The 27553-nt window shown below is 36.4% G+C and overlaps 2 protein-coding genes across 3 annotated transcripts; one reads left to right on the top strand and one right to left on the bottom strand.

Moving 5' to 3' along the window:
• The first annotated feature begins 450 nt into the window (after nucleotides 1-450).
• On the top strand, nucleotides 451-21766 carry LOC143447432 (uncharacterized). 2 transcript variants are annotated; one of them, XM_076947528.1, is made up of 16 exons: nucleotides 451-676; nucleotides 2531-2662; nucleotides 12571-12840; nucleotides 13131-13305; nucleotides 13440-14673; nucleotides 14991-15151; nucleotides 15352-16271; nucleotides 16378-16419; nucleotides 16553-16608; nucleotides 16901-17377; nucleotides 17461-17572; nucleotides 17704-17861; nucleotides 17989-18961; nucleotides 19122-19438; nucleotides 19684-20351; nucleotides 20462-21766. In XM_076947528.1, exons 3-16 carry the CDS (start codon nucleotides 12585-12587, stop codon nucleotides 20727-20729), a joined length of 5817 nt encoding a protein of 1938 aa, XP_076803643.1. In that variant the 5' UTR covers nucleotides 451-676; nucleotides 2531-2662; nucleotides 12571-12584; the 3' UTR covers nucleotides 20730-21766. The 2 variants fall into 2 exon arrangements, with proteins under 2 accessions (XP_076803643.1, XP_076803642.1); XM_076947527.1 differs by lacking the exons at nucleotides 451-676; nucleotides 2531-2662 and adding an exon at nucleotides 2742-12083.
• Nucleotides 21767-22418: 652 nt separating this feature from the next.
• On the bottom strand, nucleotides 22419-26214 carry LOC143446440 (ceramide kinase-like). Its single transcript, XM_076946072.1, has 2 exons — nucleotides 24648-26214; nucleotides 22419-24485 (listed from the first exon to the last, which is right to left on the bottom strand). The coding sequence occupies exons 1-2, from the start codon at nucleotides 26073-26075 to the stop codon at nucleotides 24054-24056; spliced, it is 1860 nt and encodes a 619-aa protein (XP_076802187.1). The 5' UTR covers nucleotides 26076-26214; the 3' UTR covers nucleotides 22419-24053.
• Nucleotides 26215-27553: the final 1339 nt, after the last annotated feature.

The following is a 27553-nucleotide window of genomic DNA, read 5'->3' on the forward strand; positions in this document are numbered from 1 at the left end:
TTCTCTTTTTGTTGCTTTATCTTGTTCACATATTGGCATATTTCCAAATCCAATACTTGCATTCATTCCAGTATTGCAGCATCATGCATATTATTGTTATATTTAGCATATCTGCATTTACAAGCAACTTAAACTCTGGTTGCATGAACGAAAAATAAGCTGCCAAGTCATAAGGTCCACGTAACTAATGTACCTTATTAATCAGTATTTAGCTGTTAGTTATTGTACAGGTCTGTTAGTTTCGGTTTTCCACAATGAATAGGCTTCTGTATATATATACATACAGAGTATACTAAAAATGGAATGTAAAAGAGCTTGCGATTAAAATATGTAATTTTTAGTATCTTCAAATTTCATTGGTTCTGTGTGTGAAGTAATTTGCATGACATTATGTCACTATCTTTAACCATGCTGATATCCTATTACAGTACTGTAGGTTATTTATTTAAAATACTGGATGTCTAAATTGTTACTTATATCAATTCCCTGTTGAGATGTTATTTGTTCAAAATTTTAATTTGGATGTTATCGTACTATGACACAACAATCAGATACGTCAATTTCTAAAACAATTCCGTCTATTGTTTCTACCGATTCCAAATATGGCAGGACAGATCTTTCGGTGCTTTTTACTTTCTACAATTTATCGAGAAGAATGAATGACACGATACAAATGGTATTACCTAACTTAAAATGTTTAAAGGTCACTCAAAGACTAACAATAAATGTTTAAATGTTTTTTAAAGTTGATTGAGTGGATATGAAAAGTGATAAAATTGCTTAAGGAATTATGTTTGAGCATTTAAATTTTTGTAGTGGTGTAATAAAAAATCTGTTACATTGCATATCGGCCATTTGACCTATTGAACTAATTTCTGATAATGAGAATTTTAGTGTCTGTAGTTTAACAAAAGACCATAAAATTTTGTATTTCTTTGCAAGTTTTAGCTAAATTGTTACTTGGGTAGCATCTTATTATACAAATCCAATTGTCAAAGAGTGGCGAAAGTTTTGCAAAGCCCAGTGAACTTTTTCTAAACACATTATTTTTGTCTAATCAGAAGTCATTTCAAACAAATCATTGCATAATAATGAAAATAACCAGTCATGGATATTACACTGACAATCAACACAACTCATTCCAGCATTAGTTGTTATTAACATTTTTTATTGGAGGAACTCAAGTGAAGATACCTTTAAACCATTATGACTTGAGTGGATTTGGCCAAGCCTGCAATGAAGAAACAGGTTTTGTTTATCAATAAACCCTTTCAATTCTGGCTTAGAAATTCTGCTCTGATTTAATGCATTTATGCCCACACGCATTACACAAATTCGCGTTCACTTTTGCAAAGCAGGCCCGCTTTACAGCATAGACAAAACTCACTAATTTTGAAACCAGCAATAAAGCATTCAACATATACCAGCAGTGTGTGTGTACTTTATGAACAAAAGTTGCTGTTATGCCACAAAAACATAGTAAAGTCATCACATGAACAAAATTTTGTTATCGGCAATAAACTTGGTTATGTGCATGAGTTTTTTAAATGATGAATTATAATACTTTTGAAAATGGAAGAATGGCTCTATGTCACATGCACATGCAGTAGCCTGTGAAAATTGCTTACTGAAAAACTGACCTTTCAATAGCTTGGTTGTACTAAAACAAAACATTCCCTTATGTCCGTACGTGAATTGAACTTAAAAATCGGGCTTTTGCTGGCACTAGGTATATTAACGTAACTTGTATGTGTTCAATGCGTATGTATCATGCAAATGAGCTGGTTAAACTTACAAGTTACACATGCGACCCTTCTCACAAAAACTTTGTGTGTATTGTGGACCTTGACTAAGGCATGTACTGGTGCCATACGTTACTAGGCCAACACTTGCTACAAAATTTTTAAGTGAAAATTTTACATGAAATAAAAGATTTTAAAGTGTTTTCAAAAATTCTATTTTCTAACAAAGCAATTACAATTTACAATCATATATTATAACCTCAGAAATACAGTAGATTTTTTGCCATAATGCGTTGCTTTATTTTAAATTTTTGTAAGAACACCAATTTATACCAAAAATTGCTCTAAACATCAAGTACCAAACAGTACAAATAAGATAATATGTAAGTTTTCACTTTCCCATATATTTCGTAAATGAGCGTTGCTTAGCACTATTCGAGTAAGGCATATCATGATATTAACAAAGTTTCATCAAATCAACGTTGTTAAGTGTCTTTGCATGTGTTTAGCATGGGAAGATAAAAAAGGTTTTTAAATGCTGATTTATTTGCAAGATTTGGGTGGAAACTAACATGTCTACTATCACATTATTAGGTTATCATAAAATTTAGCAAAAACTGTGTAAAGTCCAATTGATTGGGAATAGCATTGCAAATAGCAGTGTTTCCCACCGAACATCAAGAGCCAGTGAAGTTATGTTTTTTGTGAAGAAAACAAAACAGTAAAACATTACCTACATTCTGTTGCAAAAAAATTAAAGTAACACATTGAAAATATATTTCTGATAGAGGCTGACACAAAAAGAATTGGAATTTCTTCATGTTATACTACTTGATATTTGATCCGTACAAACTTGAAAGACCTTTCTTTTGACGCATCCCAGAACTGTAGGTTTGTTTGTGCAACGACGTTAGCAAAAGGTATGACAGTGCGTATTAAATATGCATTTGTATCAAACACTTCCATGAAAATAGCAGCTCTTAAAGGCAAAGTTATGCAGTGGGCTACTTTACTTAATGTTGTTGGAAAGTAGAATTTGAAAAGTAGTTTTCCAATACAATTAAAGTGGTTTAAATATTAAAACAGTATTTTATCTGTTGGATATTCCTTTACTGCCAAGATCAAAAATATTTAGTCTGTCATGTAGCAATTTAGTGCAGGTATCCAATATAGATACTGCACAGTGTAATATTAGTCACCTACAGAAATAACCAAATCCTTTTTTGTCGTAGTGTAGATTTGTGTGATTTTGTTTGGAACATGTGCTGTTTAGAATTGCAATGTTTACTGTGTGACAATTCAATTGCATATCACCTTTTTAGTATTAAATTATAAGACCACCCCTGAAAGTAAGCCTCATCAGGGGAATTGAGGTACACGACACCTATTTTTGTTAACTTGTTTGTGTTGGACTTCATCCTTTGTTAGGGAGTGTCTTTGAAAACTATTATTGACAAAATAACTTTTGATCAGTTAGTATAATCAAAAATGCAGTTTCGTGTTCATGCTTATAGTATTTACATACCAATTTCATCTATGAGCCGAATGCAAAGAAATTGAGACAACTTAGAAATAAATAAAGCTAACATTGCTAATTTTTATTACCAGGCTATGCAGTCTGTCGCTTAGCACACCTTAAGCATCCAAGATTTCATTAATCTAGTAAGTTGATAATAATGAGCAATGCAGTAATCAACACACCTCAGTTCTTGCTGTAACAAGAAATCTAAAAGTCTTTTGATTCATGGTTTTGATGACGAAAAGTGAACATTGACCAATTTAGGTAAATTTAAGTTAATATAATTCCCGTGATTGAAATGCTACATTACAGTTGGTTTTTCTCACACCCACCGCATTGCTGAAATTATACCTGCGACGATGAAAATAAAGGTGAAATGGTTTCCACCAGCACACGCTGTCCAATGTATTTAACAGTGTATTTAGCTATTTAACTTTGTTGCTCAACTTACTATAGACAAAATTCTCCTTAGTGTATAGACTTAAGGTTTTAATGTGTGCGTAACTGTGGCATGATTACTTTGTTTTTGGTACTTTGATAAGCGTTATTGTTTTTTGGATAATCTTTCATGACCAGTGCAGTATGTATTATCCAAACCTTGCACTTCAATTCATGTTTTGTAGCCACTGATTGTTAATTATGATGGTAGTGGACTAATTTTGTGGAAGAGTTTCTGAATATGTTTAAAAATTTGAAGTTTGGCTTACTACAAGGGTTGAGGTTTCCCAAACAATCATATGGTTAAACACCGTTCTGTATATGAAATTGCACATTCATTTTCACATTGCATATTTTTGGTAAATTTCTATTAGGTCAGTTTTTTGTTTTCTGTTTTCCATCCTGCAGTTTAATATTCACCTGGAAATTTTTGAACTTTACTCCCTTCTAGTCTTTATTGCTATACTATAGCAAGCTGTGATGTTATGTGTATTTTTATTAATCTCACAGCACTCATTCACTGAAGATGTCAAACTTTAATGGTATATAGATTTGGAATGTTTAATTTTTTGATTTTTGCTTTGCAATCATTATACCAATAAATAAATAATTAATTAATTAATTATGAAGCAATAAGGAAAAAATAATGTGGCTAACACAGGTAGTAATTAAACTGTACATTGCATTGTGCATGAAATAGCTGCTCCACTGGTTGTTTTCCCACTATCACTGCACTGTCTTTTTTGTTATCTATATTTATGGATAGGCTAGAGAGGCTTTTTTTAGTTATAAATATGTTTTATAAATTTAGCAGATTTGTCATTGTAAAGTATTAACAGCTACACTTGTAGAATATAGAAATTTAGAAAATACTTGATTGCAAACTGCATACTGACAAGGGTAGTAACGTTTTGTACTGAAATGATTTTCAAAGAAATGGGTATGCTACAATGTTGCACTACAATTATAAAACGTATTTACTGGCACTATTAAGTTTACTGCATACACATACACTTTATAATGTATACTTCAATAATGTAATGCTATGCTGAATTTTGATTTAACTTTAACCTTGATAGACATTTTCAATCCAAAAAATATAAATAAAACTTATATTAGAATATTTTATAGCAACTTTCAAATGCTTCAATTGCTGTAAAATTAACTAGATCCTAGGTGATTTGGTACACATGTTTATGTTGCATACACATTTTCTAAACTTTCATACCAGTGTACAGTATTCCATAATTTGCATTTTTTTCTTGAAGAGGGTCAGCCAATTGCTGTAAATGCTATTGTGTATTATGACCATCATGTATTAGGCCTCAGTTTAGTAATTATTTTGGCCAAAATTCGAAGGAATGTGTTTAAACGCCATATTTATTCAGCTGTGATTCATCACCTGGCCAGATCACTGTTTACATGTTTTATGATGAACTGTCTGAATCAAGTAATTGGTACATTCACAGTTAACTATGATTTTTTTGAGTTATTTGCATTTGAGTAGACCTATGCATGTACTTGACCAAAGTGTGTCTGGGCTCGTGTTTAGTTTACGGTATAGCCTGCAGTTCAACTCAGAAGCGATGAAATTTCGCAATTGATCCTTTGCAAACTGCAGCATTAAGCTCTCTTTCAAGGTTTGATTGAATAGATCTCATACAAGATGATTAAACTCCCCTAAGTTTATTTTTTCATCAATGTCTGTAGAAGAATTTTTACTTATCGTCCTTGTTATTGTCTTCAGGGTTATAAAGTATCAATTGAGCTTGTAAAGAAACATGACCTTTTTCAATAGGTTGTTAAACTAAAATGTTTTCGTGTTAAGTATTGTGTTAGGTGTGTCCTTGATACGATGCTTTGTACCCTTTGTACAACTGTTGTTACAGTGTCTTTGTTTGTCTCTAGATACCTTTGTTACTCCAGTTTAAGTCTAAATTTTAAAATATGATGAGTGCTGTAGGTATAAAATTATCACAATATCTTGTGATTCGAGTTTTTGATGACATATTCTTTGTTCATATTGTCACTATTAACTACCTGCATGTTGAATATGACTTCCTTCACACTTTAAAGTGTATGTAGCATTAATTCTATTCATCGTAATGGTATCATGAAATGATATAAAATTTATTTATTAAGCCACTTGCTTTCATTCCAGGAACATATGCAACACGAAATTGGCACAGTAGAATTTTCAAATACCGGTGTGTCATTTTTGACAGAAGAGTTGTATATTGCAAGATGTTATATCTATATACACTTCTAGTTTAACAAGAAATATTGTCAAACAAATGAAGCAGAAAAATCATGAAAGTAGTTTCTTCAATAACTTTTAATAGCTTTAGCGAAATTATTCAGGCAGTGACCATCATTTCTGTTTTGAAACAAGCACAAAACATGAAGAGTTTGGATTTTGTAGTTTCACCACATGCCACATTTAGTCTGTGTCATATATTGCACACCCCTGGGCAAAATCTAGTGGCTTTTTTGTATGTTCTATGTATGTACATGGTAGGTGTACATACAAAGAAGGCAACATTGGTTATATTTGTCCTGTTCTATGTGATTATGAAAGAATACTTTTGTAAATATGAAAATTTTGATTCGTTTTTAACTGACCTGGAAACTTAGAAACTGTATCATTTCCAAATGGTATGTTGGATAAATTTTAAAGCTTTTAATAAAGCAGATGTATATGGATATAATTCATATTTTGTCTTGTAATTTAAGCCTTAGAAGCTAATAATTTTTACACCACTTTTTACACCTATGTGTAAGTTGACTTTGAATTAAGGACAAAACTGTTGGATGCCAATTTTTGTTTCAAAACTAATTGGCCCTCTTGATCTCTGATCATGCTATGTGTGATTAAATATTTGCTCATACCGTGGTGCATAAATGTTCACCTGTGTGCAGGAGTTAAACACTTCAAAAAATGTCGCCTAAATTACGCCTATTGCTTTTTTCAACGTTGAAAACTATTTTCATTTACAGTAACAGAGTTTAGTTCCTATTCATTGCGTTGCCGTTTAACTATTTCCAAGGAAACACCTCATTAACTAAAAGGATCGCGTGACAAAAGAAAAATTGATTTTAAAAGCCCGACCGTTTTTTTCCCAGATGCTCTGTCCAAATAACCGAATGGTGTCGCTGTGAAGCCGCTGTTGTGTACCCGTGCGACCTTGTGCCATCACGTATTCTACTTGTCAAGTTTTAATTCTACAGTGCTTAGGGCTATGAATGATACGGTGAAATGCAAAGCTGTTGGCAGTGTTACTTAAAGGTAACTCGGCACCGAACTTATATGTAAAATTTCCTGCGTGGGCACTGTCTGACCATTCTTGTATGGTCTCGCATGGCATGGAACAAATCACCCAGAAATTATTATGCGTTGAGAAAGCACGATCAAAAGTGACGATAATTTTCACACAAACTTTCTTGAACACTGATTAATTTTACTACTTTAACTTGTTAGTGGTGTTTTGTTTTGTTCAGGTTGTGTTTTTACTTTGTAGGTTGACTTTGTATGAGTTTTGAGATCACTGTTGATTTTTTCACTTACTAGAACTTATTTAGTGCCTTTCTTTGGACACACGATTTGTGACAAACGATTTAAGTATATAAAATCAGTTAATTCTCGTGAAGTAGTAACATTAGACGCGTACACATCAAAGCGTACATCGCTCACCGGTTGTTTAGATCTCAAGTATGTAAACTTGACAACGATTGATGGTATAAGTTTACCCTGTGCGTCCAATATTATGTTTTGTCGTCGAGCAATTGTAGCTGCAGAATGGAAAAAACTGACGAACTTGGATCGTTGGGCGATTTTGTGCAGAAACATTTCTGAATCACACTCAACCCTTTGAAAAAAAAACACTGCAATGTTTATTAACCAAGACGCGCATTACCTTATTGTTTTCTTCGCCAGACCCCGACGTAAAACCAATCGAAAATACGAACGTACGTGGTTTTCTGCATTTCAGAGTGGTGTGTTGCTTGCTCCGAGCGCAAAAAAAGTGAAACCAGAGAGGAGCCTGTTTTTCTCACTTTGATTGTTCGTTGCTCACTGAGCAAGCGCTATATTTATTCGCTTGCTCCGTCTATTTCTTTTCTCTCTGCTCGCATTGTGTGTGTACGCCAGTGTGTACCACCGTGCACCCTGGCGTAGTTAGATCTTGTACAAACGCACGCGGAGCGTGTAATACTCTTTCTTGCTCCTTCCCTCTCGAAGAATAGTCATTTGTCGCTAAATAGATCGTTTTGTAAAACTCATTTTTTTGATTGAGTCTATTTCGCCGCTAGGCCTACCCGCTATGCTAGAGTTTGGACTCTGTTCAGTTAATAACTATAGTTTAAGACTTCGTACTAGCCCATAGCTTGTTGGTACGTGTCACAGCTCACTGATTTCAACGTTTCGGCTCACCTGCTGGAGATGTAGCGTTTCGCGTTTTCTTATTGCACGGTTTTGAACGATTTAACTTTTTTGCAGGGAGCATTGAGTCGTATTTTTGACGAAAAGCTATTGCGATCCGACTCATCTCATGGCGCAAGTTATCCAAGTTCTGAAGCGACTTTGCATGCTTTTTAAGAAATGCACGCCGCTAAGTACGTCACAGATCAAGCGAAGATTGACGAAGCCGCAGCAGATTGTTGAAAATTAATAGAGCTTAGTCGAATCAATTGTCTGAACACGAGGCCGACGTCAAAATACGCGTCGATAGAGACGCCTTTGGTCACTCAGAGTGACGGACAACGTCAATCGAAACGGATCTTAACGGACAGGCTGTGATATTACTGGTTACAATGTTAGATAGGTGGATACGTGCGTAATTGTATTTAAGATGGTAATCGACACTGTTGTGATACAAGATCACGCTAGCACTGATATTACCTGTTCCTTGAACAAGTTCACTGTCGCTTGTCTATCTGTTATGATACTCGCTATCTTGTCCGAACGGCTGTTGTGAGTACAGATAGCTACGTGATTAAAACAATAAACATTACTTCAATATACCAGGTGGGAGACGTTACTGAAGGTGGCGTTGACCTTTCATTCAAGGTTGGTTATTGATTAAGGCTTGTGAAGTTTTATTTACTTCTGTAACAACTTAATTTGCTGTTAATTAGTTAATTATCGTTGACCTAATCGAATTTCGTTTTGAAAATATTTCCATATTTTCCGCGGAATTTATTTCTAGTAACTTAGTGTGTGCGTTCGTATTCGCTGCTCAATTACCTTATTTTTAAACTATTCGTTTTCGCTGATATTCTTGCATACGATAAGCACATACCGTTTTTTTGTAATTATCTTGTACTTAATGTTTCTAAACGTGCCGCGATTTTACGTATGGATCACGAGGATTAAATGTGAAAATGGAACACGAGTTTTCATATCGTGAAATGAAACACTTGTTGTAATTATTAGCCTACCAGTGTTGTCAACAAATATTACAAAGCGTTTTGCTTTGGAAAATAGATTAGTCGAAAGGCGCCCAGCGCTGAAACGATAATGTTTTTCTTCAATTTGAACGCGTTCCTATTTTAAAGAAGTGATACCGACTATAGATGTCATTCTTTGTGGCTAGACGAAACTCCTGTTCAGCAACTTTGCTTCTTTACCATGCTCGATCTGTTACTGTTCTTGTTAGACTGCTTTTCAAACAAGGCTTTCGTTTATGGAAATTTTCTTTGATTGGAACCGCCTTTTAATGGTTGCTGTATGTTAAATTTTTAAGTGCAGTGTTTAGTTTGCATTGTTATGTCGTAAATATTAATTTTTTTAATTATATTCTTGCATGAAGCGGTTTTACTTCGTAGCTGTGCTAGTTATTTGTTAACAGCGATTTAACTAGGTTTTATTTGTTTCATAAGCATGTTGGTCATCTGAGTAAGTGGGACAGTTCAGTTTCCCACGTTTCATTAGTTTTGTCTGAAGCCATTTCGCAACCACTTACGTGAGCCATCACATACAGATTTTTGACCGGCTACTCACTCTACCTTTCTCATGTTTTTCAATGAAAACGTTAACTATGTTATTCGTATCTTTACGTTTGGGTTTTTACTTTGGGCAAACCTAGCTACCCGCTAAAATAAGTTTTAAGTTCACGACATTTAGTTTGTACATCCTTCGTACCGCATATTTCATCGCGCATTGTTATAATGGTTCGGTGATAATGACGACATTAAAATTTTTGAAATCTTGAAAATGGCATGTTCAGTTCGATCATTGTGCCTGCTATTCGCCATTGCCAATCGAACATCCACAATGCTGAACTATATACCATATATATATTCTACATCGCTGAGGGGGTGATAATGTTGAGCAGACTTATGTTTTATGCAAGACAATTTTTTCTATATTCTTTAAAATCGTATTGATTTTTTTGCTGCTATTCACTTGGGACTCGAAAGCTCGGCTGTCATTGTGCAGTGTTTTCTGTATCATTCAAATCTTAATTTCTTTTTTGATTTTACTGTTGTTGTTGGCAATTTCTCAAAACTCCGACTAGTCCTGTAACAAAAGTTTGTTTTTCGAATATTTCGGATAGTTTGCATTGTGGACATCGTGGATAAACCGAATTTATGTTTTGTTGTATTATAAAAAGAAACTGGCAAATTGAACGTTTCATGGGATTGTTTAACCAGAGAATGTTTTGTAGCAATTAGTTAATATTTTGTAATCAAAAATTTGTACGATAACACTTTTTGACGTTCTAAAAAATTCAAATATCAAATTTTGTTTGAGTAAGCGGTAACTAACCTCGGTGCCGCTGAGGAGCCATGTATCAAGAAACTGGCACAGTTAGTAAACTGTTTGTTTTTCACTGTTCAAATATTTCAACTGTTGCTCCATGGCACAGGTATAGGCGTATTTGTCTTTCTTTGCTATACTAATGGTTTGCTTTCAATTTACAAAGAATTCCACATAATAGAATCATTTTTCTGTCCTGGGCTAGGAAAATTTGGTCAATTATTAACTTCGTGCATAAATGTGTTGTGTTAGTGGGGTACTGGATGAATCTGGCATGTTTTGTGGCATCTTACTTAAACAGAAGCAATTTACCCGAAAAGGCGAGCACACAGAACTAGCTCTAGCTACCAGGAAAGTGTTAGTTTATGAACCTGGTTTTGATCATTAAACCATCGAATAAAAACTAAACGTGAAAATTGCCGCATTGTCATTAAGTTCATTTCTTTCAGCAGAATTCGAAACGAAATTAATTGGCGGTCAGGTTAATTTTATTTATTACCGGGTTGTTCGTTATATGTTGATGCTTATTTAATATGTTTACATGATTATATTACAGTACTACTATGTTTTTGTTTTTATAATTTTACTAAACAGCATAAAATTGGCAATGTAAGATAAAATCTTAACGTATTTGTCATTTGAAAGGTGATCAACGGGCAACTATAGCAATAATAGGTTAGGTATCGTCATTAGCAGACAATCTTTTTTCTCTGTCATTCTTTTTCTCTCCTACGCTTCGGTGCATGCAAGTCGCGCGCGGTCGTCTTGCGTGTGTGCGCACGACAGTTTGCTTTTTTCTCTTTTTTAATTAGTCTTTACGCACGCGCCAACGTGGAATAACAAGTCCCTGGCCATTGTGCGCACTAAATCGGATACCAATCTCATTATGATAGTGATTCGCTAGCACCCACGATTCGTTGATCGAGCTTATACTACAACCTAATTACGAGGAATTCTGATTAAATGAATTATATCATTGCAGCTATAAGCTACCGCTTACTATCACCGTTTGTATTTAGGCTATACTGAGTGTAGTGGTTCTATATACGTTTGCTTGTACGAGTTCTTTATTTTTTACTTCAGCACAGGGTATAAGACATTCACTCGAGCAATAAGAGACATGTTATGCAAGATTTATGACCTTTAATCAATTTTCAGGCCGGTGGTATGTTTTTGCTTGCAATTTTCTTTGTTGTGTCTATACTGTAGTATATTGTCCTCACGCACAGAGAAGATGGTTGGTCAAATCTTAATTTTTGAACTAGATAATACTTGTCACTGCAATATGTGGTCACTACACACAAATAAACAATTCTTAACTACGATTTGGGTAATTTGTATATATTTATTAGGCTTGTTACTATACTTGGATTTTACTTCAATAGGTAATCTTGTAATTTGTTTGCTAATTGTTAATTTGAATTGTTTCACTGAAATAATTTTTGTCCCCAAGTTAAAAGGGTAAACGCACTAAACTTAATTTTTGTTCTGTTAGGTAGCATGACCTTACCTTAGATATTTTCATAGATTGTATAAAAATGGTTGATTAATTTTGTTAAAAGTGCTGCTTTGTATTAAAGAAAGGATATGGACTTCTTACTTCTATGTTATCATTTTCATCCATGTTGTAAGTGTGACTTATACTTTTAGACAAGTGTTGAAATTTGTTGTTGATAATCTTTGAAATATTGCATACTATCTTTAAAATAAATACTAATTCGTGAAACTTTACATTGCCTGCATCGGTTACTTTTTTAATTTTTTGTTGAAGTAATGCAGGTTTAATTATTGTGTTTGATAGTACTTTGTTGTTCAAATCAGTGAGAAAACACAACCTATAATAATATTGTTATGCATAATTGGAAATCAATGTCAATCAAATTATAGGCTTATATTGTGTATTTGCTGTTCTGTCATGTACTGCTTGAACATGCATAACAGACAATATATATCTATATATATATACATAGTTTAATCTTTGCAGTTAAGTTTTGTTAGCATACAGTGCATAAAAATATTTGTTGAACCAAAGTAATGGAAGAATGCTCTATTCAAGTTCAGCAGTGTTTTCATCAAGCAGTGGCCTTGTTTTCATGAAATTTATTGTTTGTCAGCGTAAAAGTGGAGTATGGAAGCAACAAATGGAATAAATCTTCTCAATGCCGCAGAACAACCAGTTCTTGCATTAACTGGTAACGGGGGAGGTAGCAACAAACTGAAGGGAAATAGTGGTATAGCTGCATCCCCAGGCAATGCCTACACTGTACGTACTCAGAGTCCACTGTCAGGCATTGGCAACAATGGTAGACGCAGTACCTCACCCTATTCAGGTTTTCCTATAGAATCTAAATCGGAGGAAATGGTATTGTCCAAAAATGGCTCGGGTGAGTCCAAGACAAATTGTGTTTTTTATATCAAGTATGACAACCAATGTGGCAGGCTTTAACGGCATACTTTATTTGTGTATACAACAAGTAAAAATTAATATTTAAAGAAGTTTTATTTTAACCTGGATATTTCACAGGTTTATTTTTAATTTTTCTTTGTTTCTGACGTGAAATCTTTAGCTTGGGCAAGGCTAGTATTACCTTAGTATGGGGATAAAAGTAACTGTTTTCGCCTTACCTTTGTTTTAAGTGTTTTTTTGTAACTATTATATTTTAATATGAACTAGGTCAAACCATTAAATCTTTTTCATCAACTGAAATGCTTCCAAACCAATCTTGTGTAACTACGACTTTGTCATCAGCTGCTGTGTGTGCTAATGCTCGATCCACTGCTGGCACAATGTCTCATGCCAAAAGAGATGGGCTCAAGATAACTATCGGACGAGACCAAAATGAATCTCGGTAATAAATGTGTACTTCACTAGTGTGGAGATTTCTGCAAATGAAAAATGTTATGTTATATCAAATGTTATATTACAATGTTATGAAAAATTAACTGAGTATCATTTGTAAATTCTGTTTTTATTGTTTTAAAGAATTCTTAGCAACCATGGTGGTGTTCCAAGTCCAGTGGAGGGAAAAGTCAATCACGTGACATCTCGGAGAGAGCTTTGCGAAGGCCGTTCTGAAAAACTTAACCATCTGACAAACGAAAAGGGCCGAAATTCTACACTTACAAGAAGCGCTTCTGTAAGCAAAAGCAGACCGAATGCTGGTAATGTGAATTGTATTCCAAGGAGATATGGATCTGTTGATGAGCGTGACACATGCACTGGTGCTAGACCTTTGATCAATTCGGCCAAGTTTGAAAAGGGTGTCTTGCGGAACAGCCCAAGAGGAGCGGGAGAGTATGCATCAGCAGATGTTAGTTGTCGCAATATGAGTGATCATGATTCCCCGTTTAATTCTTATCCTTCCCCTTCATCCAATGAAAATGCTATTTCCATAATCCCTTCTAAGGGAAAACTGAAAGGTGTTGGAACACCTGGAGTTACAGCTCACCACACAAACAGTCGCATAAGTAGAACTTCTTCCAGCAACAGTGTATCGGATTTAAGTCCGTGCAGTGAAGTGACGGATGAGAGTGCAACCCACAGTGACACTATTCAGAGCACTTCTGCCGGTGAAATACAATCAACAAACACGTTATTTCAAACAGAGTGCAATAATCCTATTAACCCTGGCGCAACAACTGGCCAGCTCAGTTCACCCTTTGATGTTGATACTGAAATAATGGATGTTTTAATGAGCAAACCCATTAATACTGAACAAACCACAAAAAATCAAACTACTTCCCAGAGCTGTAAACTTCCCAACAAAGACAGATTGCAAAGTGACAAAATTGGACTCAGTCTTGACGATGTTGACACCTTTCCGTTTCAAGACACTGGAAGTGCATCTGATGATATTAGCACTGATGCTCTTAATCTTTCAGTTGAGGACATTCAAAGGACATTAAATTCAGTATCAGCTGAGAATGCTTTGCCTGAAATGACTATTCCACAAAACACAGATACAACATTTCCATCTGATTTTGGTAGCCCGTCATTGCAGACAGACATCCTCAGCCAGTCTACTAATAGTGGCTTAAATTTTGATGGTGGCCCCACAGACATGCTAAGTACAGAAGTAAGGAAAAGCGAATCACCATCACTGACCACTGTTTCCATGGCGGAATCTACCTCATTGACTACTACTATTATCACCACTGCAGTTTCATCAGCCACTGATGTGACTAGCTCGTTATCAAAGTTAGCATCATCTACAATGGTATGCTATTCTATTCAAATCATTTTCATTTTCATCTATGTAAATTAGCTTATTTATATGATGCATATTTCCCTAAAAATGCAACAGTTTACTATTTCTCGGGCATTATTTTAAATCTGTGTATTACAATTGCCTTCAACTGCTATATTGAATTTAGCCACCTTTGAATGCTTTTCTCAGAGACATTTCGTGCATGAGATAACATCTTTTTACATGTTAAGCACCAGTTCTTGCGGGGTTGAATTTATTGTAATAAGGTCTTTTAAAGCAAAAACATACATAAACATTCCTTAAACAGCTTGTGTTATGAATTACAGGCATCCTCAATTACATCAAAAGCTTTTACAAGTGAGCCATATCCATCAAGCAACTGCTCTTCAGCGGCCTCAACGCCTGCTTCATTTTCCACCTCTTGCTCTACTGGTGGTACTACTAGGTCTCACCTGCAGGAGATATTAGGTGTTACTGATACAAACAGGTACGTAGATGGTTTTCTACTTACAATGGTTATTGATTATTTCTGTATTTAGATGTTTTAAATATTTATTATCACTGGTACAAGTTCAATAAGTTTGACGGCTTATTTTAATATTCATATTTTACGCTAAGACAAACTAAACTATTTGCTGTATGTGTATAAGACATCCAGTAACTAAAAGGGAAACCATTATTGTTAAGATTACTAAATATGACTCGTCCGGTTGACTCGATCCAATGTCACTCCACAACATCTACCTCATTCAGTTCAAACATAATGAAGACAAATGTTGCCAATCCATATTCCTCACGCTCGTCATCCATGTCAGATCGACCAACTAATCAGATAATGTCAGTCACATCGCCTTCAACACCATTGCACAATATTTCTCCGCATTCAAGGTTTGGTGCTTCTGCAAATAACAATGCGTTCCAAAAGCACCCGATGCACCAGCGAATGTCTAACCCTCATCCCAACCATGGTCAAGTCGGACACAACTTTGATCCAACCTTCCATGGTGGCCCAAGAGAACAATCCCCTGGGTTTGGAGACCATCCTGGACTATCTCGTCCAGGAATGCAATATGATCAGGCAGGGGTCCATCAATCCCACTTCATCATGCAGGGCGGAGCCAACCCTTACAACACACCCTCACCCTCCCATGTCATGCCTGGAAATCAGTTGTCTTGGCAACGCCAGGGTTCCGTTGGTGGTGGTATGATGTCCCCACATGGACCAATGGGAGTCGATGAAATTAAAAGTCCTAGGGGACAAATACCAGGTGGAGTGTTTCCTCATAGATCGATTAATCCTATGTCTGGTCTCCAGAGTACAGTTGACTCCATCCCTCACCCAAATTGCATGGCAAAGAACAACAATAATAACATGGGACCTCCTCTTCCTGGGCAGGGCATCCCAACTTCTATAGGTTTGGGTGAATTTAACACTTCTCAATCACCCTTGCTACCAAGACCCATGTTACCCCCACCTTCCCCTTCGCTCCCACATGACAAAAGATCAATAAGTTTAGAGAGTACACTAAGCAGTGGATCAGGCTCAAGAAAAGGAAGCAAAAGGGAACGTGGCCATTCAGTCGATTCTAAAGATGGGGATAAAAAAGGTTAATTATGCCAAGCTGTCATCTTGGCTGAGTTGTTAAAATTGCAATGAAAAATTCAGTTTACTCGTAGACTCATTTGTTACTTTACCTAATTTTGTCTTTTCAGAACCAAAATCGAAGAGACGGAAAAGTAAATCCAAAGATGATAGTAAGTTCAGTAATTAGTTAATGTACTGTATATACTTTTATTACATCCAATAAAGCTTAAGTTATGTGTACCAATTAAATTTCATAAGGTGTAAAAATTTAAGATGTTTTGTATGACATTTTTTCCAATTTAGGCAAGAAATCTGAGTCAAAAGCAAATTCTAGATCAAACAGTGCTAGTGATTCACAGGTATGTGAATTTGCATATTTATTTTTGACTTCACCATCTCACATTGGTTCTATACGAGTGTACTCTCATGTCGTATGTGACTGGGAACGTTAAATAGAGCATGGCAGTGCACTGGAATGTATCTTGACTGTATTTTAACAATGTTCTAGTTGTTAGCACTCATTGTATGACATTATGTAAAATGTCAGGGTTTTAGATTTTGTTTTAAGCGTTTATTTTTAGAATTCCATTAATAAGTAACCATGGGACAGAATTCAAATAATTCCAATAAATCCTATTATCGTTTGTACAGAGTCACAACCTGTACCTATACATTTTCAACTCTGAGCTTGCCAACAATGCGTCTAGTATGGTCGTCGAGCAGAAAGTATCATCCATCATTGCGTACCATCAGTCGTTTAAAGGCAATTGTCGTTTGATGCCATCTAAACCCGGCTCTTTGCCAATTCCTCCATCAAATAATCACGGTAATTATGACATGCGGTCACCAACGGGCACAATGACCACTAGCACATCAAATGGTGGCCGTGATGAAATTAAACCAGGCAGTCGTGGTCAGTTGCCATCAGTAGCGTCAGTTGTTAGTGGCAAGAGTCCCAACATAAAAATGGAAGGTACATCAATGATAAGTCCAGAGGGCACTAAATCGAAACCAGATGAAATGAAGACTGGAGACCCTGTTGACATAAAGCAAGTGAAATCAGAACCGGATTCTGCTCCAGATTTATCAAACCCTGCTCAGAATGCTTCACCTTCCACTCAGTCGCAGGTAAGAAATGAAATGTTTTTATCAAGAACTTTTCTTACAAACCCTAGTTCAAGAATTTCAAGCTATTTTAATGTCCTCGCCAGGTTAAAAAAGAACAAGAAGAAGATCTTTCCGATGAGAAGCGAAGACACAGGGAGAAGTCATTGAGTAGAATAAAACAGATGAAGAGTCTCCTTTTACCAGAGCATGAGCAAGGTAATTTCATTAGTTTTCCTAAAAGGCATTAAGGTAAATTGCTTAAAATGTCTTCAAATTTTTTTCAGTATATTGCTGCTTAGGTTTATTACTGTTAGTCATGTTAAACACTGTGACTTGCATGTTCTCAGGCACACCATCCTTCACAACAGCATCGGCATGGCCAAGTCAAGCGCAATCTGTAAGAAGTGGCAATTATGACATGTCCCGGCACTTGGAAAAAGTCCAGAAAACCATGGCTAAAGATAATCAGGTCAACACGACATCCTGCACACTTACTCTTGTTACTGTAAGTTTTTATTTATCTTATGCTTTGTAACCGATTATAGAACCAGGTGAATTTATGTGTTTAAGGGTTTTTCTAAAGTAACTAAGGAATATAGTCATTATTTATTGAACTTATCTATGATAAATAGGAATACAATAAAGAAAGGAGGAGGAAAAAAGGCAGTCATAACACAGAAGCAATACCCAGGGAAGGAATCCAGCCTGATCAACCTCCCCCTCCTTACAACCCAGGTGGCCCAAATCCTGTTCATCAAAAATGGATGCATCCCATCAGAGAGCCTGGTCCTCCAGATATGCCAACATCTGGTTTTCCCCATCCTGTCATCAGAAGCTCAATGAGGCTGCCACATGATGGAGGACGGATGCATCCAGGATTTCCACATAATCGATATCCAAGAGGCTACCCTGGTGGCCCTCCTGGAAATCGAATGGTGTACCAAGGTCCACAGCCTGCAGGTTTATTGCCACGCACTTCCGGTCCAAGAATTCATCACCCACACCCAATGTCACAAGCAAATGAAGCATACCCATTCTCAGAAAAATTAAAGGAACAAGCCAGCATATACAGATCAGATGGGATGCATCCACAACCGGGTCATCCCGGTTTTGATTTAAATACCCCAGGTGACCCAAACATGGGGCCAAGGATGGGACCAGACTGGCCCCCATATGGCCCCAATTCTGCAAACATGCCGCTTCCAAGCAGAACGACAAGAATGCCAGAGAGCATATCCCCTAGTCATGGACCAATGGGTCCATCCAATATGATGATGCAAAATCCTGCAGTATTACCTGGTCAGGTTATAGAACCACCGATAAATCCAGCTGGTGATGCCATAGATCCAGGTGTGAGGATACATAATCCAGGCATGGTACCTGGCTATACCATGCCTCCATTTGCGTCAAAAGCATCTAACTCGTTACCTAATTATCCGGAACAAGCCATGATGACACCACATGGTCCTAACATGCCTGGTGGCATACCTGATATGTCAAGTCATGGTGGCATGATGGACGATGCAATGGCAAGAAGAGGAGAGCCGCGGCCTCCTGATCTCAATTTAAATTCAGGAATTCCGAGGTCACCCTTGTCATTTCAAGGTAAGTCTTTTGCTGCTTACACTATTTTTTGACAATCGCTTACCACAGAATACAATCAAACGTCTGCCATTTGCTTTGCCATACAGAGAATTTAGTTTTAGTGTTTCTTATTTCTTCCTTACAATTTGCTAAGATTTAATAACACTTGCTCTCTGTAAAGCTCGACATCCTGCGCCTTCTCCTGGCATGCTTCAGAACCCTGGCATGGGATCATCTCAACCTTTCATGCCTGGAGATATGGGCCCAGGAGGACTCCCACAAGTTTCGCCTCTTCATCCATCCATGCCGCAATCGCCAGCTATAATGAACTCACCTGTAAACAACCAAATGTCGTACATGCCTGTGGGCCAGCAGCAGATGCCTGGCATGCAACAGATGCCAATGGAACAGCCAAACATGATGCCACATGGTCCATCATCTGCTGGACCTAATGCTACTCCGAATGACTGGGGAGTGCTTCCACAGACATCTATGGGGGTGAGTAAAAGTAAATTCTGCTGAAATTGATAAATTCTGAATGTCTTTATTTGGTTATGGTTTCAGGGCTATAATTTATATGTATACTTAGTCATTGACTTACTACTTTAGTACTTTTACTTCATTTTTAGTAGTTGAGTTTGCCTTGCTGTTCATTTTTTCAATCAATTTTTTGTATGTAATGTAGTGCCTTCTAATTTGGTACAGCGTGTAATAACAAACTAAATTTCTCATTTCACCAACAGGTGAAAGATCCTGCAAGTCCCCCCCCATTAAGTCATATTAATGGAAATCCTAACCCGCTGATGGGTCAGGAGCCGCCTCCTTTATCCCATAACCCCAACCCAATGGATCCAGGTGCCATGCAGATGGGTTCAGTTAACTCCGGGATGATGATGCGGAATCCAGCTGTCATGACCCACTCACATCCGGTTGTTGGAGGGCCACCTGGTTATGACCCTATCATGTCTGGGCCGCGTTCTGCGGGATCTAGGCCAGGTATAGGAACCGTGATGGGCGATAACTTTGGCGGTGATTTTCGTAGACCACCGTCACATTCCGGAATGTGTGTCTCGCCCTCGATGCAAGGTGGTCTTCCCCAAAACATGTTACAGCAAGGTATGATAGAGATGCACGGACCACAATCTGGCTTTATGACTTCTCAAGCAAATATGATGCCAGGAAATCCATCAAACTCCATGCCGGGACATCCAAATGACAACCAAGCAAATTCACGAAACATTCCTACCAAGTTTGATCTTAGCGGAATAATTCCGACTGAGAAACCTTCTCAAACCCTATCTTACTTTCCATCAGGGGGCAGCACAACACAAGAGAACCCCCCCATGGAAACAGTTCCCAACTCACAAATACCAATGAGTTCACCTTCTATGCCTCAGCAGCCAATGAATAGGTAAATGGTCTTATGGTTTAGCATTCCTCCTGTATTAACATACTTTTCAAAAAACAGTTGTTGTGACCATTCTGTTAGTTCTAGTTTATATTCAAGTGTGTCTTTTACAGGTATCCGAATATGAACATGGGCCAACAACCGTTGACACCTGGCAGTGCGTCGTACATGGCCAACAACCCTGCCATACGAATGGCAGTGCCTGGCAATTATATAGGTTCAAACCCACCAAATTATCCCATCCAAGGTGCTGAAGGGTACATGTCCCCGAGCAGGTGGGACCAAATGTCATCAAACGGAATGGTCAGACCACAAAACATACCCAACAATGGACCCAATATGCATCCAAGTTTTCAAAATGGCGGCAGGTCTTTAATTTAAGGGAAAGGAATTTATTGTTAATCAGAGTTCCATTTATCTTTTCAAGACATTGTTGTTTTTTGATTACGTATTGGTTGTTACAAGCACAAAAAGAACAAAGATTTTTGACTCCTGGTTAGTGTTCATTTTTTAGTTTTCAACTACAGTAAGTTTTTGTCTTTTGTACCACTGTTATAGCTACATAATGGTGCACCTGTGATAATACGCACCTTGTGAATTATGGAAGGCCATTCCTTATACAACTGCACAGCCCTTGAAATTTGTATTTCAGAGAAAAATCACAAACAGCTTTACTTGGGTGCTATGGTTGATATTTGCTACAAACTATTGAGGCCATTCTGTTTAAATCCATGTTTGCTTGGTGCATACTGAAGTGTTTTTCCACTTTTTCTTGTCTTCGTTGATTTGGAATAGCATTTTTCCTAACATTTTCTTACTTTTTAACAGCTTGTGAACAACCTGTAGTTTTGTAAATGTTTTTCTTTTGAGAATTGTTTTCTTAAAATCATGGTTGTGTGCATCTCGTTATTTAGCATTGCCCAACTATTGTGTTTATTTGTGCCTGGCGCTATATCTTTTTTCTTCTTGTTTGTAAAATTGCTCTTTTACTGTTTTAAGGAATATGTATAGTAATGCACAACCCACATGCAGAAATTGTTTCTTGTTTTGAGTTTGTGGGAAAATCAACTTTTTCATTGCTAATCACCACAGAAGAGTTGCAGTCTCATTAAATTTGTACTTGCCGTTTCAGTGATTTTGTAAGAGTGGATTTATCAAAGTTAGTCGCAAAAATGAATTTATACTTCAAATTCTTATACTATTATTTTGTACTTTTGGTAACCAACCAAGTTTTTCTAATCCGTTTTCTGTCACAAATGCACATCTATGTTCGTTTGTCTTAAATGAAATCATTCAACGCATCCTTGGTTTGGTTGTTTCTCATTAAGTGTTATGCTCAGTTAATGGCACTTAATGTGCATTTCCACCAGCATCTTATTAATGTTATATCACTATCTTTGAATAAAGTCGTGAGCGAGTACCTGTTGTGCTCATTACGGTACAGTATAAAATAAAGACATTCCTGTTATATTTACCTTTGTATACTCGTCTGAACATAGTGCATGTAAAAAATAGGCTTGTCAACCTTGGTCAATCATTGCAGTTCAATGATTTACCAAGAAATTTTTGCTGTTATCACAGCACCTTCCCTTACAAGGATGTATTTTAGGCATCATTTGTTTGTTGTGACAATAGAAAATCTGCAACATAGCTATTTAATTATTTACCCTCTATTTCGAACAATCATTGTTTACCTGAGAGTTAAATTTTAAAAAATTTGTACAGGTACAGTCATGGATGGCACAAAATCTCGTTAAATGGAAATGTTAAAATGATACTTTTAGAGGTGATTTATGTTTTGAAATTCTACGCTAACGTTATTACTTATTACAAAACACTGACATTAGGTCAACTTATGGCTTAAGAAAGATTACTTGAGTATCTTGTGCAGAATTGTGTCCTACACCTGTCGGCTAGGATAATACCGAATACAATAGTATTAATTTCACATTTCCGAAGGACATGGCTCAGGAAAGTCATACTTCGAATATCTTCTTACTAGCTTAAATATTGCTTTGTTCACATACTGGAAAATGTGTAAAGTCGCTTCGCTTGCATTTATGTTCCGACTCATGTCATAATTCTTTATTCGATAAATGATTTGCTAAATCCAAAACTTGATGGCAGATAAAATAACCTAAAACTCAGTGCAAAAGTGCGTAACAGAAGAAGCAAGTAACACAGGCGTTGGGACATCTGTAAAAATGCCATACTATGAACTATACAATAATTCAAACACCCATTGCATCTTGTTAGCACTCATGTTCGCCTATCGCCATGCAGATATTTTTCAATGGCAAGACAACGTTAAATCCCCAAATCATATTACAATGCTATGCAAAATTCAACAGATTAGGGCCTACTAGACGTTCAAAAGAAGCCAATTTCCTATGCTGTTCCATAACTTCCATTATGTAGAGAAGTTAAAAGGTGCTTACTTGAGAAATACCACACAATGCCCTTTTAACATCTGCAAAGAGATTCAGCATGCTTTGTTTACTACCCAAATAAAAAAAAATTATGATCAGTTTTAACTGAACTCTGCATGCATGCAACCTGTAACTTCTTTGTACATCATCTGTAATGTTAATGAAAAGCAAAAGAGTAATACCAAATATACTAGAATTTGATTGGTCTGAACTTTTTTACACCATGATGTAAGAGCCCAATGGATTCATAAAAACTTTGATTTTGGAGGTCGATCGGTCCTTAAAAACTTTCTTAATGCAGTAGCAAGTAAAATGGAACAACAAAACCATCCCAGCAAATGAGGACTTCATATAAATTTGCACGTTATCAATATAAAAAGGTATATGTTAAGAATTACGGTCGTGAAATAAATGATTTAATGTCTTAAATACAACGGCTTATGAAAGTGCTTACGAATATGAAAAAATGACCAGTATGATATTTTGATCAAATCCAAATACACTTCAATAACGTGTTTATATTTTGCCATACTTCAAATGTGAACTAGCATGTCTGCCACTAGGTGCTAAGAATGCGTTTGAATTATCAATTACAATATCAATTAATTATCAACCACATGTTCATCCGTAACGTGTTCTATGAAGAAAGTGATGCATTTATCAGATGTGTTTTGCATGACTATTAAGATATTCTAAACAACATATACACAATAAGAAGCTCAACAAAACATTAGATAAGTGCTTTGCATTGAAAGAGCAAATACAGAAAAAGGACTCAGAAGGAATTTACGTGCATAATTACAGCACTTATGTTATTTTCAACACAAGGGCTTTGGTGAAACAAACATAAATGTAACAGAATAATATTGAACTTAAGGATATTTAAGACTTTTTATCAAAAGAAAAGTACTTAACCCAAATAACCTAAAACCGAAATCATTATACTTGGTAAATAAATAATTAAAAACATGACAATATACGTAAATTGTTCTTTTACAAATAATATTTCAATTATCTATAGCTTCAAAAATGCATTGATTGCTGATAGGCACAGACACTAAAAAACACCAGAAAGCTACCGGATTTAACTCAATGAAATTAGCAGAAGAATGTGTAAACTTTTGGCAAAGCTGCTAGGTACATTTAGCGACACCATCAATCTATACTGATTAAAAGCCTGGCAATGACTATTCATTACAAATCTAGCTCTGCTGGTTGAAATATTAGCAATGCATGTTTTCAAATGAATTTGAACTTTTCTGGTTGCAAATTGATTTTATTCCTCTATGCCCCTTGAAAACAAGTTGACCAGCCCTCTATGCACCAACACGTTGATATTTGGTTTGGAAATAATTTCTCCATCAGTATTCCAACAACTTGTCTTGCACGTTTTCTTTTCTAATGATGGTATCTCTTCTGTTATGGGTTCCAAGCTGGAATCACTCAAGGAGATTTCATCTTTTGTTATTGCCCTGTACTGAAATGCCCTGACTCTATGTACTTCAACAAAAGGAAAGTCGAAACGGTCACCTTTTCCAATATGCGATAACAGGTATCGGAAGAAGTTAGCCCGAGAACTTTGACGCACAAGGATAAGATCAACATTGCCATCAGCAAGGTGCGCTGTGGGAGAAAGACCATATGGACATTTTGCACAGGCACATGACATCAGTGCTGAATTGACCATGATAAAATTTCCTCTAGTTACCTGAAACAGGAAAAATGGAAAACTAAGTTATGCAATTTAAAGTACTGTAACATTATAGTTAGTGATAAATAAAAATTGTGTATGATAATAAATAGCTCTAGTATGGTATACTAAGTATCTTATTATTTACCAACTACAGAATATAAAGCAGTGTTTACACACCTTCCATTCTTCACAGTCAGAAGCGGGTACAGAAATGTGCTCAACAAAAGAATTTTGAGTAATCATAGGAAAAGCTGACATACCTATATTGACAGGTTCATACTCCAAACCGGTAGGGTTCTTATTGACAGTGAAACCAATCTCAGACAAATCACAGTGCACAGAGAAATCATTAACTTCGCTTGCGCTTTGAACAGTGGGAAAGCTTGTAGCATTATTATTTTCAGTGAACTGTTTAGCATCTGATTCAATTTTATCCGGAGTGTAGTTTTGTTTTTTTCTAATAGAGTCCATACAAGTTGAACAAGGATATCTGCATTTGCTTTGGCCAGATTGATGATCAACTTTACTTGGCAGATAATGAACTTCACCAGGATAGGCTTGCAGTTGCACGAAAGCATTAATCCCAGCAAAGTCATATCTACTTGGCCCCAGCTTCCTCAAACGTTCACTATTGTCTAAAACATCCCCAAAGTAACCATACGAGGTCATTGAAAATGAAAAGCGTAAAAATGCGCCATTGTCGCTATGTAGTGACACCAAATCGAGTGGATGAGAATCTCCAACAATGATGTGAAGGGCAGAGGTTGCAGGATCTTCATTGCCCTGGGAAACATAGCTAATACAATTTGTTGATCCAGCAGGAATCAGGCCTAATCTCAGGGTGGGTTTTGCATAAGAAGAAGATGAAGCATTGCCAGAGTTAATAGCACATGATTCAAGTGGTATGTTGTTATCCTTCTGGGTTCGAACAAGGAGGCCGTTTATGACTTCGTTAAGCATACCATCTCCACCAACTGCAACTATTCCATCAAAGGAATCCAAATCATTTTTTTCAACATACTCCCTGGCATGATTCCTGTACTGTGTCAATACAACAGTTGTTTGGATTCCAACTTTCTCAAAGAGTGGGGCAACCTCATGCTTGTAAACTGATTTTGCCTTACCCCTTCCACCATAGGGATTTATGAACACTAACAAGTTTTGCGGACGTTGACAACTACTTTTATTTAAGCATTCCTGAAGTTTACATTTTATGTACTGACACCAGTCATTACAACTTATTTCACAAGATGTCTGAAATTTTAAAGTCTTTATTTTCCAGCGCTTGTCCCTGAACTTGGTTACAGTCTCCACTTCTAACACATAACAAGGAGAAGAACTTGACTGATTAAAATAGGCGTTATTTGTGACCAGTGTATCATTAGTACTATTAAAGTTCCATTCTGCACGACTGGTTGACACAGATATGATATCACACAGTGGAACCTCTTTGTGATATGAAGATGGGGAACGTGGAACTAACAACCTAAGTTTTTTCAAACATCTGACATGCAATGCCCCATGCTTTATTTGAAGAGAACAGAGGAACTTGTTGTAAACAAACTGAACATTGTCATTACAAGCTTTGGCAGCAACAACAGCCATAAGGTACTTCAGAACAAACCCATAGACAAATAAAAGGTTGTTTAACAGTCTTGTATACACAACATTATTTCACAAGCATACATATTTTACAGGACAGAAACATAAAAACGTTTTAAACAACCTGCAACATAATAAGCTATTTAATGTCTTACCAATTACTGTATATCCTGTTTTAAACAGTATTCGCTGTAGTACACCCACATATAATTGCACCAATAGGCATAATTCGAGAGATTATATCGAGTATTGAGAGATTATAACTCTTTCCCATCAGGGCATTTATGTTGCCATGTATATATGACTAAGGCCGAGGCTAAAAACTTTTTGACATATGACACAGCAAGCTAAGCTTGGGAAAGCTCATGTTTAACATAGAAAACTTAATTAACTTTAAAAGACGCTATATGTTTTTTTTAAGAATAGAATGTTAACATGGTTCCACCTTTATCCATTTTCAGAATATTTTATTTGGAAAGAATAACTGAAAGCCCAGGAAATCTGGCAATAAAATATATGTTACCATTATGAGATAAACGCAATGAATCATCTGCGTTGGTTAGGCATTAAAACATACCACATTTTTCGAAGTTGTAAACTGCCATACAGAATTAATCTATGAACTCTGTCACCAAACCAATAATAATACAGCCACCTCACTGTGCCATGGAATCATTCTGAATGTTATATCGTAGCTAGCCTAATGCAAAAAATGTTACATCCTAACAACTGATGTAACTAGGCTACAAAATACCTAATTGGGCTGCCGGTAGCAGTAGCTAATGTAACTAAGTGACAAAGATGGCACAAAAATGAAATTGATGTAAAAACCAATATAAACGTATACCGGTGACCAGTAATAGGCCTGTAACTAAACTGCGACTCAACCACACAGGCCTAGGCCTACATCGATACAAATTTTGTTAGATGTGTCTGTATAGGCTAAGTTTCCTAGGGCTGTGGGGCAGGGTACCATATGCATGAAGTATGGTAGTGTCTCAAAAATTAAAATGAGCCTACAAATCAATGTTCGGTGACTGCAGACCTGGTACTGCTGTACTGGTGGTAGCCTAAGCGTATACGCCTATAAGCTACCAACGTTCTGGTACTTTACAGGTTCACATTAGGCCTAACAACATTAATTGCATAATCTACAATCTTGTATTCAGTTGCTGCAATACAGCATTCGCTACATTACTTGCATAAGCTATGCTACATTTTGCTACTGCATAGGCTATGAATGCTCCAATCCATTTTGCCAGTACAGTATGCCAAAAACATAAACCAGTTAGCCTGGGCTACAGGCAAACAATGAACTAAGCAACTGAGGTTACTACCGTTCATGTGTGACGTCACTCGGACTATTTATGCTGATTGGTTACTTGCCACTAGGTCATGTTGTTCAGCTGGTTGCTGCAAACGATAAATAATAAGTTGGGTGCGGGGCTAAGTGGAAATTATGAGCACAACTCAGTGCCGTA

Source organism: Clavelina lepadiformis, chromosome 2 (genome assembly GCF_947623445.1).
Source record: "Clavelina lepadiformis chromosome 2, kaClaLepa1.1, whole genome shotgun sequence".
NCBI classification, from domain to species: Eukaryota; Metazoa; Chordata; class Ascidiacea; order Aplousobranchia; family Clavelinidae; genus Clavelina; species Clavelina lepadiformis.

What these genes read in the sequence shown, in the direction of transcription:
- LOC143447432 (XM_076947528.1), top strand. Translation starts at nt 12,585, where the DNA reads ATGGAAGCAACAAATGGAATAAATCTTCTCAATGCCGCAGAACAACCA. An exon ending in CGAGACCAAAATGAATCTCG is followed by an intron (nt 13,306 to 13,439) that starts GTAATAAATGTG and finishes ATTGTTTTAAAG; the next exon opens with AATTCTTAGCAACCATGGTG. An exon ending in GCACACTTACTCTTGTTACT is followed by an intron (nt 17,862 to 17,988) that starts GTAAGTTTTTAT and finishes TATGATAAATAG; the next exon opens with GAATACAATAAAGAAAGGAG.
- LOC143446440 (XM_076946072.1), bottom strand. Translation starts at nt 26,075, where the DNA reads ATGGCTGTTGTTGCTGCCAAAGCTTGTAATGACAATGTTCAGTTTGTT. An exon ending in CTGACTGTGAAGAATGGAAG is followed by an intron (nt 24,486 to 24,647) that starts GTGTGTAAACAC and finishes TTCCTGTTTCAG; the next exon opens with GTAACTAGAGGAAATTTTAT.